This window comes from Lycium barbarum, chromosome 1 (genome assembly GCF_019175385.1).
Source record: "Lycium barbarum isolate Lr01 chromosome 1, ASM1917538v2, whole genome shotgun sequence".
In the NCBI taxonomy this organism is placed as follows: Eukaryota; Viridiplantae; Streptophyta; class Magnoliopsida; order Solanales; family Solanaceae; genus Lycium; species Lycium barbarum.
Genome location: NC_083337.1, coordinates 58,240,618 through 58,256,153, shown reverse-complemented (window position 1 = coordinate 58,256,153; position 15,536 = coordinate 58,240,618). Strand labels below are relative to the sequence as shown.

The 15,536-nt window shown below is 38.9% G+C and overlaps 1 protein-coding gene across 2 annotated transcripts in view; it reads left to right on the top strand.

Annotated features, from left to right (window-relative positions):
* Positions 1 to 9,858, top strand: part of LOC132635625 (nudix hydrolase 23, chloroplastic) — a 30,517-nt gene extending 20,659 nt beyond the window's left edge. The window contains exons 2-7 of one of the 2 annotated variants that reach the window (XM_060352082.1): positions 4,480 to 4,620; positions 5,980 to 6,056; positions 6,214 to 6,349; positions 6,437 to 6,577; positions 6,792 to 6,850; positions 9,606 to 9,858. In XM_060352082.1, the coding sequence (XP_060208065.1) occupies positions 4,480 to 4,620; positions 5,980 to 6,056; positions 6,214 to 6,349; positions 6,437 to 6,577; positions 6,792 to 6,850; positions 9,606 to 9,666 (615 nt within the window). In that variant the 3' untranslated portion in view covers positions 9,667 to 9,858. The remainder of the gene's footprint in view (positions 1 to 4,479; positions 4,621 to 5,979; positions 6,057 to 6,213; positions 6,350 to 6,436; positions 6,578 to 6,791; positions 6,851 to 9,605) is intronic. The other variant, XM_060352090.1, reaches the window with a different exon arrangement.
* Positions 9,859 to 15,536: the final 5,678 nt, after the last annotated feature.

Genomic DNA, 15,536 nt, shown 5'->3' with positions numbered 1-15,536 from the left:
TTTTTCAGCCTCTCAGTCAAGACTTTTGCAATAATCTTGTAAATGCTGCCTATTAGGCTTATAGGTCTGAAGTCCCTCAGCTCCGTTGCACCATTCTTCTTAGGGATCAAGGCAATGTAGGTTGCATTGAAACTCCTTTCAAATAGGCCATGGGAATGGAAGTTGTGAAACACCCCCATGATGTCTTGTTTAAGTACCTCCCAACATTTGATAAAGAATCCCATTGTAAAGCCATTAGGTCCTGGTGCCTTGTCCGTAGCACACATTTTCAAACACCTTAAAACTTCTTGTTCATCGAATCTGCTTTGTAGCAAATTCTTATCTTGCTCAGTTATTGTTGGACAATTCCCAATTTGCTTGCAGGTCTCCAATCTTCAGTCTCCGTGTAGAGTGTTTTGTAGAAATCTACTATCTCATTCTTGATTCTCTGTGGTTCTGTGATTAATTCTTCCTGGATCATTAAGTGATCAATGTTGTTGCACCTTTTGTGAGCATTGGCAGTCTTGTGAAAGAACTTTGTATTCTTGTCTCCTTCTTTGAGCCAGATGGCCCTGGACCTTTGTCTCCAGGCCACTTCTTCATTCTTTAGAAGATCTTCATACTTCAGCAATAGTGATACCTTCTCCACCATTTCCCCTTCAGTTAGAATTCATTCTTCTAGTACTCTGTCCAGTACTGCCAATTGATTGAGCAGGTCTGATTTTTGTACTTTCAGGTTGCCTTGGCTGCTTTTGCTCCACTCTCTCAGTTTACCTTTCAAAGCCTTCAATTTACAAGCTAGAACATAATTAGGTTTCCCTTCGAAGTCAAATGTTGTCCACCAACTCTTGATTCTATCAGCAAAGCCATCAGTATTCAACCACCAATTGTCAAATTTGAAATATGACTTTGGTTGGTCCTAATCTCCACATTGCAGAACAATAGGGACATGATCAGATGTCACTCTCTGAAGGAGAGATTGTTTAATATTGCTAAAACTGTCATCCCACTCTTCAGAGATTAGGATTCTGTCAATTCTTGAAGCACTAGTGCGATTGTCCCCTCTGTACCAAGTATAAGGACCTCCTTCTAGCTGAAGATCAATAGGACTCATATCCTCTATGAAGTCTGAGAATTCCACCATAGCTATGGACCTTCTCCTACAATTTCTTTTCTCTGTCGGGAATCTAACAATATTGAAGTCCCCACAAATTGCCCATGGGCCTTCCATCAGACCCCTGACAGCACTTGTTTCCCACCAAACCTCTTCTCTTTCAATGTCACAATTTGGAGCATACACTCCTGTAATATGGCATTCAAAGTTCTGTAACTGGCCTTCAAATCTGCAAGTCAAAGTATATGACCCAATCTGAAAAATCTCCCCTTTCCATACCCTTCTATCCCATATCATCATGATTCCACCTCTAGTTCCACTGGCTTCTAGACATGCATAACTTGCCCATCTTCCTCCCCAAATATAATTAACATCATCTTCTACATCCCCCTCAAGCTTTGTTTCCTGCAAACATATAATGTCTGCACCCCAATCAAGAGTAGAATTCTTCACCAACCTCCTCTTATCCATGTTATTTAATCCCCTCACATTCCATATGACTAATTTGAGCTTCATTGATCAATTAAAGTTAAAGCCCTTCCCCTGCTCCTATTTCCATCACTTTTGAATTTAACATCAAAAGAGACCGGTCCCTTCAGTTCTTGTGTCCCCTTGAACCTGCTCTTCTTAATATTAATCTCTGATTCCATCTTCTTTGCTTGTCTACTACTATCAATCTGCAAGAGAAGTTCCATGGCTTCTTCTTCGTGCCCCTGAAAGTCAACTCCAAACAATTTGTTTAGCTTGAGTAAGTATCGGCGGACCCAAATAGGCGTATCTATTTCTTTGTCTGAGCATCCATCTTGTTGATGAACCAAAATTGGTTCGGCATCCTCAACTTCCCAGATTTCCCCACAATTCCCCAATTCTGCAGTATCACAAGTAAGCTTTGGTTCCTCCATTACTGTGATAGACGTCTCTCCGCTGGTGTTCACCAGTCGTTTTTGTTCTCCCTTTTTCGAGCTTCTTCTAACGTAGGTCGACAATTCTCTGCTCGTCGAGTCAATACGTGAAGAGTCCACTAATATCCGGTTAGAAATAGGAGTAGAAGGGGAATATTGTTGTTGCAACACATCCGCATATGTGTCTTTGTAACCCTCTTCTTCAATCATATGTAATTCTGCATCTTTCTCTCGGAATTTCCCCCCGTTTTCTTCCTCTGGCTCTTCCCTTACCCCCAAAATTTCTGCATGCATCACATCTTCTGAATTAGAATAAGTCTCACTTGGCACTTGTTGAATCGCCTGGTTCTGTTCTGGATTAGAGAATTCCAGTAGTTCAGCCAAGGATACTCCTCTTGTTTCTTCCACGGGCTTTACCAGAATATCATTAAAAATGACTTGGGCTGCTAGATCTGGCCCAAGCTTATTTTTAAGAGACTTTTTAGGTCTGGCTGCAGACTTTAGCCCTAAATTATCTATAAGAGTATCAGCTGTTCTGGGCCCAAGTAAAAGGCCCAATTTAGAAAAGAAGTCAATTAAACCCTCCACCTATGGGTCACGTGCTCTTTCCATCACAATCTGGCCAGCTGTAACACTAGTACTGCCCACGTGATTTCCCACCAAATCCCTAAAAGTACGCCTGTCAAGTACGTCCTTTACAGGGTTTGATCGATTTGTCCAGTGGGTATTTGCATGGTCCAGTTTTGCGACTTCTTCCTCCTCAACAGCGACTGGCTTCTCTTTTTTTCCGGTGACCTCTTCTTTTGAATGTGAAATTAGGTCAAACCTTGTCTGACTCTCCACCCAGATCGGGATATAGAATTTAACACCATCTCTCTCGATGACTACCTCGTTTGGTGTATTCCGACCGTCGCCTGCGATTTGAATCCTTGCCCATTTTAGATGATTTTTTAATTCAGTCTCTTCCTCCGTAGCAATCCACCCACCACACAAAAATACTTACTAGAAGAATTCAAGAAGAATTCAAGAGAGGGTCAATTGAAGACGAATAGGGCAATCCCACAAAAGGAGAGTTCTTCCTCAACAATCATCAAAACTAAACCCTAAACTAAAAGATCTATAGTTAAAGTGATGCTAGGCTAAATAAGCTAGATAGGCTAAGGACTTGCATCAAAACAAGTAAAACTCTAAACTTAATAAAAATGGGGTGTGTGACGTTGGTGCATGTATATGGGCCATGTGTAATCTCTCCCCGAGTTTTCAATGCTGGTCAAACATAGTCAACCTATGGCCAATCCTCGGTCGAACCCACAGTCAAACTTGGTCACTCTTCGTAGAGCTCCCCGATCTTCTTAATAATGTACACCCATGGTCTATTTGTCGTCATCCTCCCCCTCTTAAAAGAATATTTGTCCTCAAATCTTGGTCTTAATCAGAAGAGCACACATAACTACATAAGAATCAGGCCTTGCAATATTTCTCAAGGCTAACACAAATTCAAACAAATGCTCTTCAACAATATTGGTTTCTTCCCACATATAAACATTCTTATGGTAGATCCAATTATCACAGCAAGGAAAGGTGAAGAATCCTTTTACGAAACACAAAACTTCTTGTTTCATCCACCAAAAGTAGTGACATCAGACATGTGATCAGTATATCAAGCATAGGGAAAGAACAACAATAATTGGTGGTTTTACAAAATGCACGGTTCTAATATCCTCTCCAAGCATACTCACCCTTATAGCAAAACCGGGCATCATCAAAGTTAAGAAAGGTTATCATTCCAAGTAAGTTAATATTCACTTGGTGTGGAAAGAAACATTGCAAAGGTGAATCAAAGAATCCACTAGTGCTAAGGAATAAATCTTCTTTACCATTATTGGTTTTATCAACAAAATACCCCACATCACTTTGCAGTTCAACTCATGGGAGAATTTTCTCAAACACAATATCGCAACGGCCAACAAGACCATTCAAAACCCTCTTTGAGCTACTAAACTAGTCCATCTCCTAGTTGGTACCCTTCTAATCCAAAATAAAAAGTGCATCTCCGGGATGGTATACAAACTTTAATCCCGAACATCCACCAGTAAACTTCATTTTACATTTAAAAAAAGACAACTCAAATAGCAACAACTAAGGATTAACGTATAAACATCAAACCATAAGGTGTACCAAGATGGTGATTTCAAAAATCCTGTTCCTAGTACTTCCTTCTTTATTGAACCTTCACAAATAAATCAAGATAGTTAACACGTTAATCAAAAGGATGGATAATCCAATAATACTCACCATAAAGATCATGCCAATCTTCAAGTGGATCAAGTTTACTTTTCAACTTAGAAGTATTGGCCAAACTGATGAAAATGTGAGATAATCTAACACCAGCCAATTCTTTTGGAATTTACCAATATGCTATTTGAATAGATTTGAGAGCATTTAAGTCCCATTATCTTTTCCCTGATCAATTTCAGTTCAAAGATTCTGCAGGGAAACATTCGCAAGATCAACTTCTGCCAGTTGTGTGGAGGCCCAACAAAGCATGAGATACCTGATGGTGAAGAAAAGGTGAGAGCTATCTGCACTCACTGTGGGAAGATTACCTATGAGAATCCAAAAATGGTAAGATTTCATTAAGCTTCACAATCTACATTTCTGCATGGATTCTCGAATCAAATGCAGACTAATCATTGTATTACCTCTTGCAATTGTAATGATCACATTATTTTCCCTTTGTCTTTTCATTGCATATACGTTTGGTGGTTAAATTTTTTTTTTGATCGTTGAAAGTGGGAATATCCATTTTTGTTTAGGACCAGTTTATAATCACCCAGTCAAATCAATTTGGTGACCATGGTTCAATTATTAATTCTATGGTTTGAATTTATTTATTATTTTATAGTCAGTTTCGATTTGGGGGGTATTTTTAAATATATATACACCTAACCATATCAAAATGTGGTCTAGTGGTCAATGAAAGTGAGTGTAAACCTTAGAGATCAGGGTTCAAATCCCAGCTGAGACTAAAGAATAACACTAAGTTATTTTTTCCTGTCTTCCTAAGCTTTGGTAGGCTGAGCTAACCTGGTATTTGTACTGGTGGAAATAGCAGGTATCCAATGGAATAGTCAAGGTGCGTGCAAGCTGGACCGTACACGACGGTTATAAAAAGATGATATACCTAGTGGTCCATAAAAGTAAATGCACACCTTAGAGATCAGGGTTTAAATTCCAGCTGAGACAAAAGGAAAACACTAAATTATTTTTTCCCGTCTTCCTAAGCTTTGGTAGGCAGAGCTAACCCGGTATCTATACTGGTGGGCATAGCAGGGATCCAATGGATTAATCAAGGTGCGTGCAAGCTGGACCATACACCATGTTATAAAAAGATGATATACCTAACTGCACCTAGTAATCAATATAGAACGTATGGCAAGACACAACAGTGCAGCACAATTTTTAAGCGGCAAAGAGAGTGAAGAGTATTGTCCAAGAGAGTGGATAGAAGATAATCTGGATGAAAAGAGTGAGTGGAAGACAAATCCCTTACTTGCTTGGTCTTTGTAATTCTGAGGTTAAACTGACTATCCAGACCCGGTTTTGTTCTATTTTGCATTTTGGATTAATAGTTGGGGAGCTTGCTAAACTTCAGGTAGGTTTTCATGGGGAAACAGTTATGGTAAATTTACCCACCCCCAGGAGGGATGCTCAGGAGTGCTCTCTGAGAGCAGCCCCTCACTGAAATCTTAGTGATTCTAGAGTTCACTAGTCTGAACCTCATGGAGTATAGTTGCTCGTATTATAAACTTTGAGGTTTCAAGACCAAAATTACTCTCTTTCGTAGTAGCCACATGAATTAACATTGTTCTTTCTCCTGTTGTTGGTTTTATTAGTCACTTGTGCAACACACATCAAGCGCATAGTTTTCTCCTGCATCTTACCAAGGGGGTAATATTTGTAATGGTTCGTTCTCAAATACAGGTTGTTGGTTGCCTTATTGAGCATGATAAGAAGATATTAATGTGCAGGCGGAAAATTCACCCATCATACGGACTTTGGTATGTGTCTGCCAACGGAATAAGGGAGGTCTTTCACTCACAACCTCCCTATGAAAGTTATCTATTAATTCCCAGCATTCAGAAATGTAGAAAGTAGTGAAGTACTTCGAACTCCAGTATATAGTAAGTTTATCTTCAAACAATGTTGTACTGGTAGGACACTCCCAGCTGGCTACATGGAGATTGGTGAATCTGCTGCTGAGGGAGCAATTAGGGAAACCTGGGAAGAGGCAAATGCAGAAGTAGAGGTTCAGTCACCTTTTGCTCAATTGGACATCCCTCTTATAGGCCAAGTCAGTATAAATATGTTGAAGATGACATGTACCTTCGATGAATTAAGACAGATATTGGTGATACTTATTTTTCCTCCTGTTTTGCAGACGTACATGATTTTCTTGGCGAAACTGAAAAATCTCCACTTTTCACCAGGTCCAGAATCGTCAGAATGTCAGCTTTTTGAACTTGATGATATTCCTTTTGATTCTTTAGCATTTTCATCAATGCTGGTAACCTTGAAGCTGGTATATTTTTACGCTACATGGTTAAATATTTAACTTTATATATATATATATATATATATATATATATATATATATATATATGTATATGTGTGTGTGCGTGTGTTTGTGTGTATATTATATTTGTGTATATAAAATTATGAATACAATATTTGTTCATTTGCCTGCTCTCTCTAAATTTAAGTGACTTTATCTCTCTTATTTCATGTGATTGTAGTACATTGAAGATATTAAAGTTGGAAGACCAAAGTTTCATTATGGCATCATTAACAAGAGGTATGTTGGTCACCCTATGTTATAGTTTTCACTTAGTTCTATAGATCCTCCACAAAGCTTTAGCAGTTTGTTGCTATGTTGCTCGGACTCTTCAAAATTATGTCGCACCCGTGTCGACACGACATGGGTGTGGGATCCACACCGGATTTGTATCATATACATATAGTTATATTAAGTATGAGAATGTTTTGCTATTACACGAGATATCCTAAAATTTATGTGATGAATAATCCGACCTTGAGATCCGCACCCGTATTGGATTACTGCACCTGAGTCCGAGCAACTTATGTCTGTTGTGCAAAGTATGCTCAATAAGTCCTATTTGAACGTGTATAACAATTGAACAGAGAGTATTGTCAATTTTACTAGCATTTATAGCTCAACTAATAAGATGAAATATCATTTGTTTGAAGAAGTAACTAATAGGAGAAATCCCAAACTATGAATGTTCTTTTCATTTTCTGTGCTGCAGTGGTATGGTAACTTTCTTTCTTCTATTTGGTCACTAGAGTGTTGGCTAAAACGTTTCTGTATTTTTCTCATTTTGCTGGAGCTGGTCCACTATTAGTCTTCTGGTTATTAGCAAGCTGTGTATCGTAGTTATAATCAACCATTTGTCTTTCAATATCCTTTGATTTGGAAAGAAAGAAGATCCTCTAGTATAACTTGATTAACGTTAGCACTATGAACGTGCTTTGCACTGGTGGTGGTTGTGCACTTTTACACTTGCCCTTCAGATTAATTTCTCACTTTGTAGCACATGAAACAAATTCTCTGATATTGGAACTTATTTTGTCCGTTTGGCATTTCTTTGCAAGACTAGCCCCAACTCTAAGTGGAGCCATATTTGGTCCCCTCTTCCTATCCTGATCTTTGGTGAAGCTTAAATAAGTATAGAGTAGTTAGTTGTCTCTGTCTGTTAGAAACAGGGGTAAGCTCATATTTTCATTTCTTTTTAGCTCCTTGGGTTGGGATTACTTGAGCCGGTAGGGTACCCATTTTTTTTTTTTCACCTCTATTAGAACTCTGGATTTGATGAGCACCGAAGGGTGCAACCTAGCGGTCAATGAGGTGGGAGAAAACCTTGGAGGCCAGGGTTTAAATCCCAACAAAGATAAATAAGGCTAGGTCATTTCTCCTCGTATGTCTAACTTGGGTCAGCAGAGTTACCCGATATCTATGCTGGTAGAAGGACAGGTACAGATGGAATAATCGAGGTGCACGTAGGCTGACTCGGACACCACTATTATGAAAAACAAACAATAACATTATCCAAAAAAAAAAAGGATGGGGTTGTCATGCATTGGAGTTTTTTGCATCCCTAATGTATGTGCTCTTTTGCAATTTTGCATCCTATTCTATTTTTTTTATTTGCAAGCTAATCTCCTTATTTCGTTGCAAAACCATAAGATATATTTAATATGTACCTAAATTTATTTTTTGTTTAAATTCTAAAGATTCAAAAAACTTTACATCGCCTTTGTAAATTCAATTCCTTGAAATAATGGACAACTAAATTGTTCTCTTTTGAAGAGCGAAGAAAGTTGGGCTCTTTTTCAAATTAAGATAGTTCAAAACAATAAAACAGATACAAGGAGAAAAGGAAAATGTACATCTATGCTTCATCAATGTATTGTTTGGATCATTTGCACTTATTCCCCTATTTTGTCCTGGTCTTAAGTTTTTGCCCCTTAAGGCAAACAACTTTTTCGCGGGACATAAATTTATATTTTCGCATCATAATATCCACAAGTTATGCCCCACGCGCTTTTGAAGGGCAAACCGTGCAATTTCTTCGTATTTTTTCTTCTAATGTGTGTTCACATTGAGCACTGAAACCCCAACGTTAATAGAACTTCTGAACATTTTTTGCCTTCACTTCCAATGGCACTAATGATATCCTTTAGTACATGAAGTCAGACAATTTGGTAACGGCAAGGCGATTTGCAGCATAAAAATGACAAATCAGTTGGTGGATGTTTTTGGTCAATTGGAGACCGTAATTGGTGCTTTCATGCTTGTTTTGAGCATCATAGTCCATATTTTTCCAATCAGATATAAACCTTGGCCGAGAATATACTTTCAAACATTTTGAGATATATTAATTGTTTTTCCTATTTTTCCCTCAAGAAAAAATGAAAAAAAGAGTGAATTTATTATTTTGCAAAGAAATAAAGAGATTAGGGTCCCCACTTGTGGGATTACACAGGGTATGTTTGTTGTAAATAAAGAGAATAGGGTGAAAATAGTTAAAGAAAATAGGACATGGTGCAACTCACAAAAGAGTTAATACGTTAAGGGTGCAAAATGCAAAGAAACTACATGCATCGCGTAGTATATAGCCCTAAGAATAATATGTATCTGACGTATGTAGGGAAGCACATTTTGACCGTGGAGCAATTTGACTTCCAAGCTGAGATACATCTGACTCCATTATTCCGTTCTTTTTATAAGTTATTTTTCCAATTATGATGCTTGACTTCAAGGGTTGAGCACCTGCTGAAAACTAGGACGTTTGAGAGCTAAAGCCTAAATATTCGACCTGGAAAGGTCTATCTGGCCATTGTTGCTTGAAACTGCCCTACACTGTCCCATGAAAATCCAATTTGTTGGAGGTGGTTTATTAGTCAATGGTGTGTGGTGTAATCTTTTTGATGGAGTGCTTAACCGGCTTTTGTTCTGCCAAAAGCTCGTGTTTAAACTTAATGTATGTCTTTATCCCTTTTCCTTGCTAATCAGTGAAATTTGTTTCCAGGCCTGGAACAAGCCCTTCTGAAATTCATGCCTATACTCTGGATTTTCATATGCAATCCTGAGAAGCCGATAAATTCTTTTCACATAAGGAAAAAGACCAGAATGTGGTCTGTTCGTCCAGATAGAAAGAACTACAGCGCTTTCACTGAATGGAAACATCTGGAAATGAATTTCTTTTATTAAAGTTTCAAGTTGTATACTTGTGACAGTTACATTCTTTCTAATCTAGTAAAAGTTTCATGGTTTGAGTTGTTCGAAGTTGTCTTTGGTCAGTTGAATTATGATGGCTGCAGACTGAAGCTTATAACCATTTTTTTTACGGAAAAGGCTCAAATATGACATCGAACTATCGGAAATGACTCATTTATGCCACTCGTCAATAGTTTGGCTCATTTATGTCATTGTCGTTACCAAAATGGCTCAATCATGCCCTTTTTCATCGGCTTTTAGTTTAATTTAGGATTTAATTTGTGCTGGCTTACTCAAACGATGTGGACCTCTAATTGGAGGTCACATATCATATCTGGTATTGTAAAATCAGTGTTAATGAAAAATGGCATGAATGAGTCATTTTGGTAATGACGATGGCATAAATAAGTCAAATTATTGAGGCGATAACATAAATGAGTCAAAGTATTGACGAGTGACATAAATGAATCATTTCCGATAGTTCGATGGCATATTTGAGTTTTTATTTTATTTTTTTATAACACGATCCAACACATATTATTCTCAGTAAAACATCCAACCAAATAGTCCTTTATTGCTATAACCAATTTAATCTGGATCCGTCTCAGATGTGACTAGTGATCACTTTTGGGCTGGTTAATGTCCAGAAATCCCAGATGAAAAATACAACAAAGTAAAAACAAAGAACCTATTAAAAAAACTAATCATGTGAGGTCCGTGGTAAGTTCGGGCCCAAACTCAAGATATAAAAGTAAATATTTTAATTAAAGAAATATAATTTGTGATAGTACAAGTGTACAACAACAATAACTATATACCCATTGTAGTCCCACAAGTGGGTAATTACGTTAGTAATAATTAAATTTTATATAAGTATATTTTCAATATATGAAAGAAAAACTTTCATTCCACTCCTTTAATATTTTAACTTTCATTTTGATGAAATTATTTACTTCAAATCAAATGCGGAGCCAGAATTTGACATTTATAAGTTATGTATTCTAATTTTCTGAAGTTATTTAGTTCTAAATAAATAATATATACATAGTTAATGAACTTTTAAGACAAATACATAATTTAACTTGTGCAGCGGATGGAGCTGTTCCTCCCTTAATTAGCGATTAGGGGTTCGAACATGGATATGGAAAAAATCTTTGGAGGGAGCGCTTCTCCCGAATGGGCGCAATACAATGCGAATTATCTGGATTAATTGGGCTCAAATGTGGATATCGAGCATCAAACAGAAAACCAAATAACATGAAAAATGAGGTAGGAGGTTCGATAGCTTTTGAAAAGTAGACCTTGAAAAAAAAAATTGACTTAAATAAATAAGATTAGGACTTAAAAGTAATTAATTAAAAAGTTTTAAAAAAAATTAAAAATTCTTGTGAGGACTACAAAAATCCCTAAGTTTGCCCTTATATATAGTAGTAATATAGCACATCAGCAATTATGCCTCAAGTTAAACTGAGATGAGGAAAGAATTTAGCAAGTAACTCTGTAGAAACTGAAATTTTACCCAATTTAGGTCAGGCCTCTACAAAACAAGCCCAATATCCATTAGGGTTTCTTGGAGCCTACTCTACCCTAATACCTAGCTCACTCATATATAAAGGAGGCATATTCCCTTAAAAATACATCTCAGATATCCCACAAACTTATGGATATTCAAGAAGAGGTTAATATGTGACCGGATATTTCTTGACAACCACATCGGATATTTCTTGACAACCACATACTTCAAGAAGATCCACTATAACCTTTTATGGAGATCAAATACATCCCAAGAAAGTCCACATATCCAAATCATCCTACGTTCGAGAAATAAGCTACTAACGACCCTCGAATTATGGAGAAATATTAGAAGAGAAGAATCAAGGGAGTAAACAGATCTTGTACCCGCAATATTCATCAATAAAATCTCTGTTTCAACATATTTTGTTTGTGGTTGTAATTTATTTCCGCATATTAAAATTTATTGCAAACAAATTTGGCACGCCCAGTGGGACAATCTTTACCTCTCATCTCTTCTCTCCAATAGTCGAACTTCAAAAACACTAAGATGGCTTCCAAGAAGGTCAACGCGAAATCCGCATCCGCAAAAACTACCGGATCCAAATTCTCCGTTGTTGTTGAAAACATCCTAGATGTTACTGAGGGGAGCACCGGACCTGTCACAAGGAACCAAGCCAAATTGTTAGGGCAACGAGTTCCGCAAGCACAGCCTGAATCTGCTGTCGTCTTTGGTTCGTCTTCCGCAAACACCACAGAAGAAGGGGAGAATGTCGCCAAAATGGTGGAGAGAGTTCTTGCCCAACTTAGTTTATCTAAGCCCAAGAAATCCATCAGGCAAGCTGACGATGACGTCTTGAGCACTGGATCTACTCCGCATAACATGTCCGCATCCTATGTTCGCGAAAATCTGTGTTATTCTTCTTCATCTATGATGGTGATGCATGCGATGATGACCAATGCTTCAATTGTTGAAGAACAACTCGCGAGCTTAACAAAGGCAATTGGAGACTTGACCAAATATGTGCAAGATCAAGATAATCGAATTGTCAAGTTGATAGACAGGTTTGATAGTGTGATGGAGGGGGATTCAAGTCATGCCCCTGGAAAACGTCCGCAAGCACAAGAAAGGATTGAATCTCCCGCAAAACAAGTGGAACATGCTTCAGAAATCCAAGTTTCCTCTAAAGGGATGATTCCAATCAATCAAATAAAGGAGTTCATCATGGGGACCATCAAGGATAAATATGATGTTTCCGCAAAATCATCCCTTACATATGCGAAGCCGTACACTGCAAGGATTGATAACTTGAAGATGCCTGCCGGTTATCAACCCCCAAAATTTCAGCAGTTTGATGGCAAGGGAAATCCGAAGCAACATGTGGCACACTTCATTGAAACATGCAACAACGCTGGAACATATGGTGATTACCTTGCCAAACAGTTTGTTCGTTCCTTTAAAGGTTATGCTTTTGATTGGTACACAGACCTTGAGTCTGGTTCCATTGATAGTTGGGAGCAAATGGAGCAGGAGTTTCTCAACCGCTTCTATAGCACAAGACGCACCGTAAGCATGGTGGAACTTACAAACACTCGCCAGCGAAAGGAAGAACCATTTATTGACTTCATCAATCGATGGAGGCATGCAAGTCTAAACTGCAAAGATAGACTTAGCGAAGGTTCGGGAATAGAGATGTGCATTCAAGGTATGCACTGGGGTCTCACCTATATCTTGCAAGGCATAAAGCCTAAGACTTTTGAAGAATTGGCCACTCGTGCTCATGACATGGAGTTAAGCATGGCGTCAGTCGGAAGTGAAGCGCCGCCGGTCTACGAATCCCGCAAAGGTAAAGACAAGCAAGAAGTAAAGAAAGTGGGGAGATATTTTTCCAAGACCGAAAAAAGAATCTATGAACGTTAATGTTGCGCCTGTGAAGTTCACCACTAAAGTAAGCAAGAAGCAGAGCGTGAAGTCAACTTCTTTGGAGGATAGAGCGAACAGAAAACCAACTTTGAAGGAGATGCAAGAGAAGGATTATCCATTCCTTGATTTAGACGTTTCTGCAATCTTGATGAACCAAATTATTGCAAGTACCACCGGTTGATCGGCCACCCTATCGAGAAATGCTTTGTCTTCAAGGATAAAGTTATGGAGCTTGCCAGCGAAGGAAAGATTTCACTTGAAGATGAGAAAGAAAGTGCAAACCAAGTTGGTGTCACAATTATCTCACTCGATCCAGTCATGACCTGCAACTTTGTTGAAGGATATGGAGAGAAAGACATCCCGAACATATGTCTGGCAGGAATGATTAAGTTTGGAGACTTCGAACCAGTTAATGTAAATGAAATGTTTTCTCTTCTTACACCGAGCGATATTGTGTCAGTAGAAGGAGGACCGTCTGAAGAAGACGAAGACCAAATTGGTCATCTTGATGATTGGGGTTGGACTTTCGTAACTCGTCGCAAGCACCGCAAAACAGGTTCGCGAAAACATTCAGTGAAACGACAAACTAAGGGAAAGAAGGTGAGTAAACCTGAAACAAAAAATCCAGCTAAGCACCCAAAGAAGGAGAAAATAGGAGGGCGCTATTACCAAGAACCACGTCGGCCAATAACATTAGGAGAATACTTGCCGAGTTGGTTTCACACCAAATTCGTCATTGATGATGTAAAAGCTTCATGTTGTACCGCTGATGAGAAGGAAGCGAAAAACGTGACCTCGTCATGTCCATCATCAGAAGACTCTGCAAAGTCATCTCCTGAAGTCATAGATACGTGCATGGCCAAAATCACATTCACCGATGATGACCTACTCGGCGACATACCTCATAATCGCCCTTTATTAATGATTGGGTTTGCACGTGAGCAAAAGGTGAACAGAATCCTAATCGATGGTGGATCTGGAGTTAACATCCTTCCTATTCACACAATGAATGAGCTTGGAATCGCAATGGAGGATCTTTCCGCAAGTCGTTTGATGATCCAAGGATTCAACCAAGGGGGACAAAGAGCCATAGGAGCTATCAAAGTAGACCTCACCATCGGCGAGCTGCAATCTAGCGCGTGGTTGCATGTGATCGATGCAAGGACTTCGTATAATATCTTGCTCGGTAGGCCTTGGGTACATGAGAACAAGGTGATCCCCTCTACCTACCACCAGTGTTTGAAGTATCATGAAGATGGAGTTGAAAAGAAGATTATGGCCGATGATAATCCCTTCACTGAAGCCGAAGCGCACTTCGCCGATGCCAAGTTCTACTTAAAGAAATATGCCGCAAAAGTTGATGAAGTTGCGATAATCGATAATGCTGAGGTTATGAACAAAAATGCAAAGGTCGTTGCTTGTAAGGAGAAGGCAGCAGTTAAGGAAGATCAAAGGTCCTTTGATGTCAGTAAGTTGCCCAACACAAATGGCGCTTCTTCGAGTAAGAAAGTGACTTCTGTTCTTCGTTATGTTCCAAAGGCCAAAAGGGACGAGGTAAACATGTTGGGAGGACTAACCCTTCCTATCAAGTAGATTGACACAATAATATCATCCACAAAATTACTTGGAAGTTTTGTGGCTAGCAGCTCGCAACAAAATGAAGCACTCCCTATGAAGCGTATAGATGAAGGTTTCAATCCAAATGCTTACAAACTACTCGCAAAGGCTGGATACAATCCTAGCGAACCATCAGAATTGGGTAAGCTTCCGATGGAACCTGCGGCGAGGCAAAAACGTGAAGGTTTGGGGTATAAACAACCCCCACCAGTTCGTATCTCCATAAGAAGGGCAAGTAACAACTACATCACTGCGGAAGAGGAACCTCTTGCTTCTAACAAAAGGTCGTCTGTCTTTGACCGACTGGGAAAGTCGACCGCGAGAGTTTCTGTATTTGAGAGGTTAAGACCAATGAAGAATGGAAGCAAGATTCGGAGAAACCACAAGCGTATGAAATCATCAGTTTTTCCCAAATCTCAAAATATCTCCAAAGACTTCCGAAGTCTGATCCCTTCTAGGATGAGGCGGCAAACGGATCTTGTGGTCTCATGTAGAGAAGTGCTAAAAGAAAAGTCGCATGTTGTGGTCTACACCAAGGAGCGGGATGAAGATGAAGAAAGTGTTGACTCTTCATATCACGTTACTGTACAAGATGAAAGGGATACTTTATCTCCAATAAGGGTTGATGAAGAATTGGAGGATTTTTCTTGGTGTTACTATATATCTGTCGATGATGGCGAACCTCAAGAA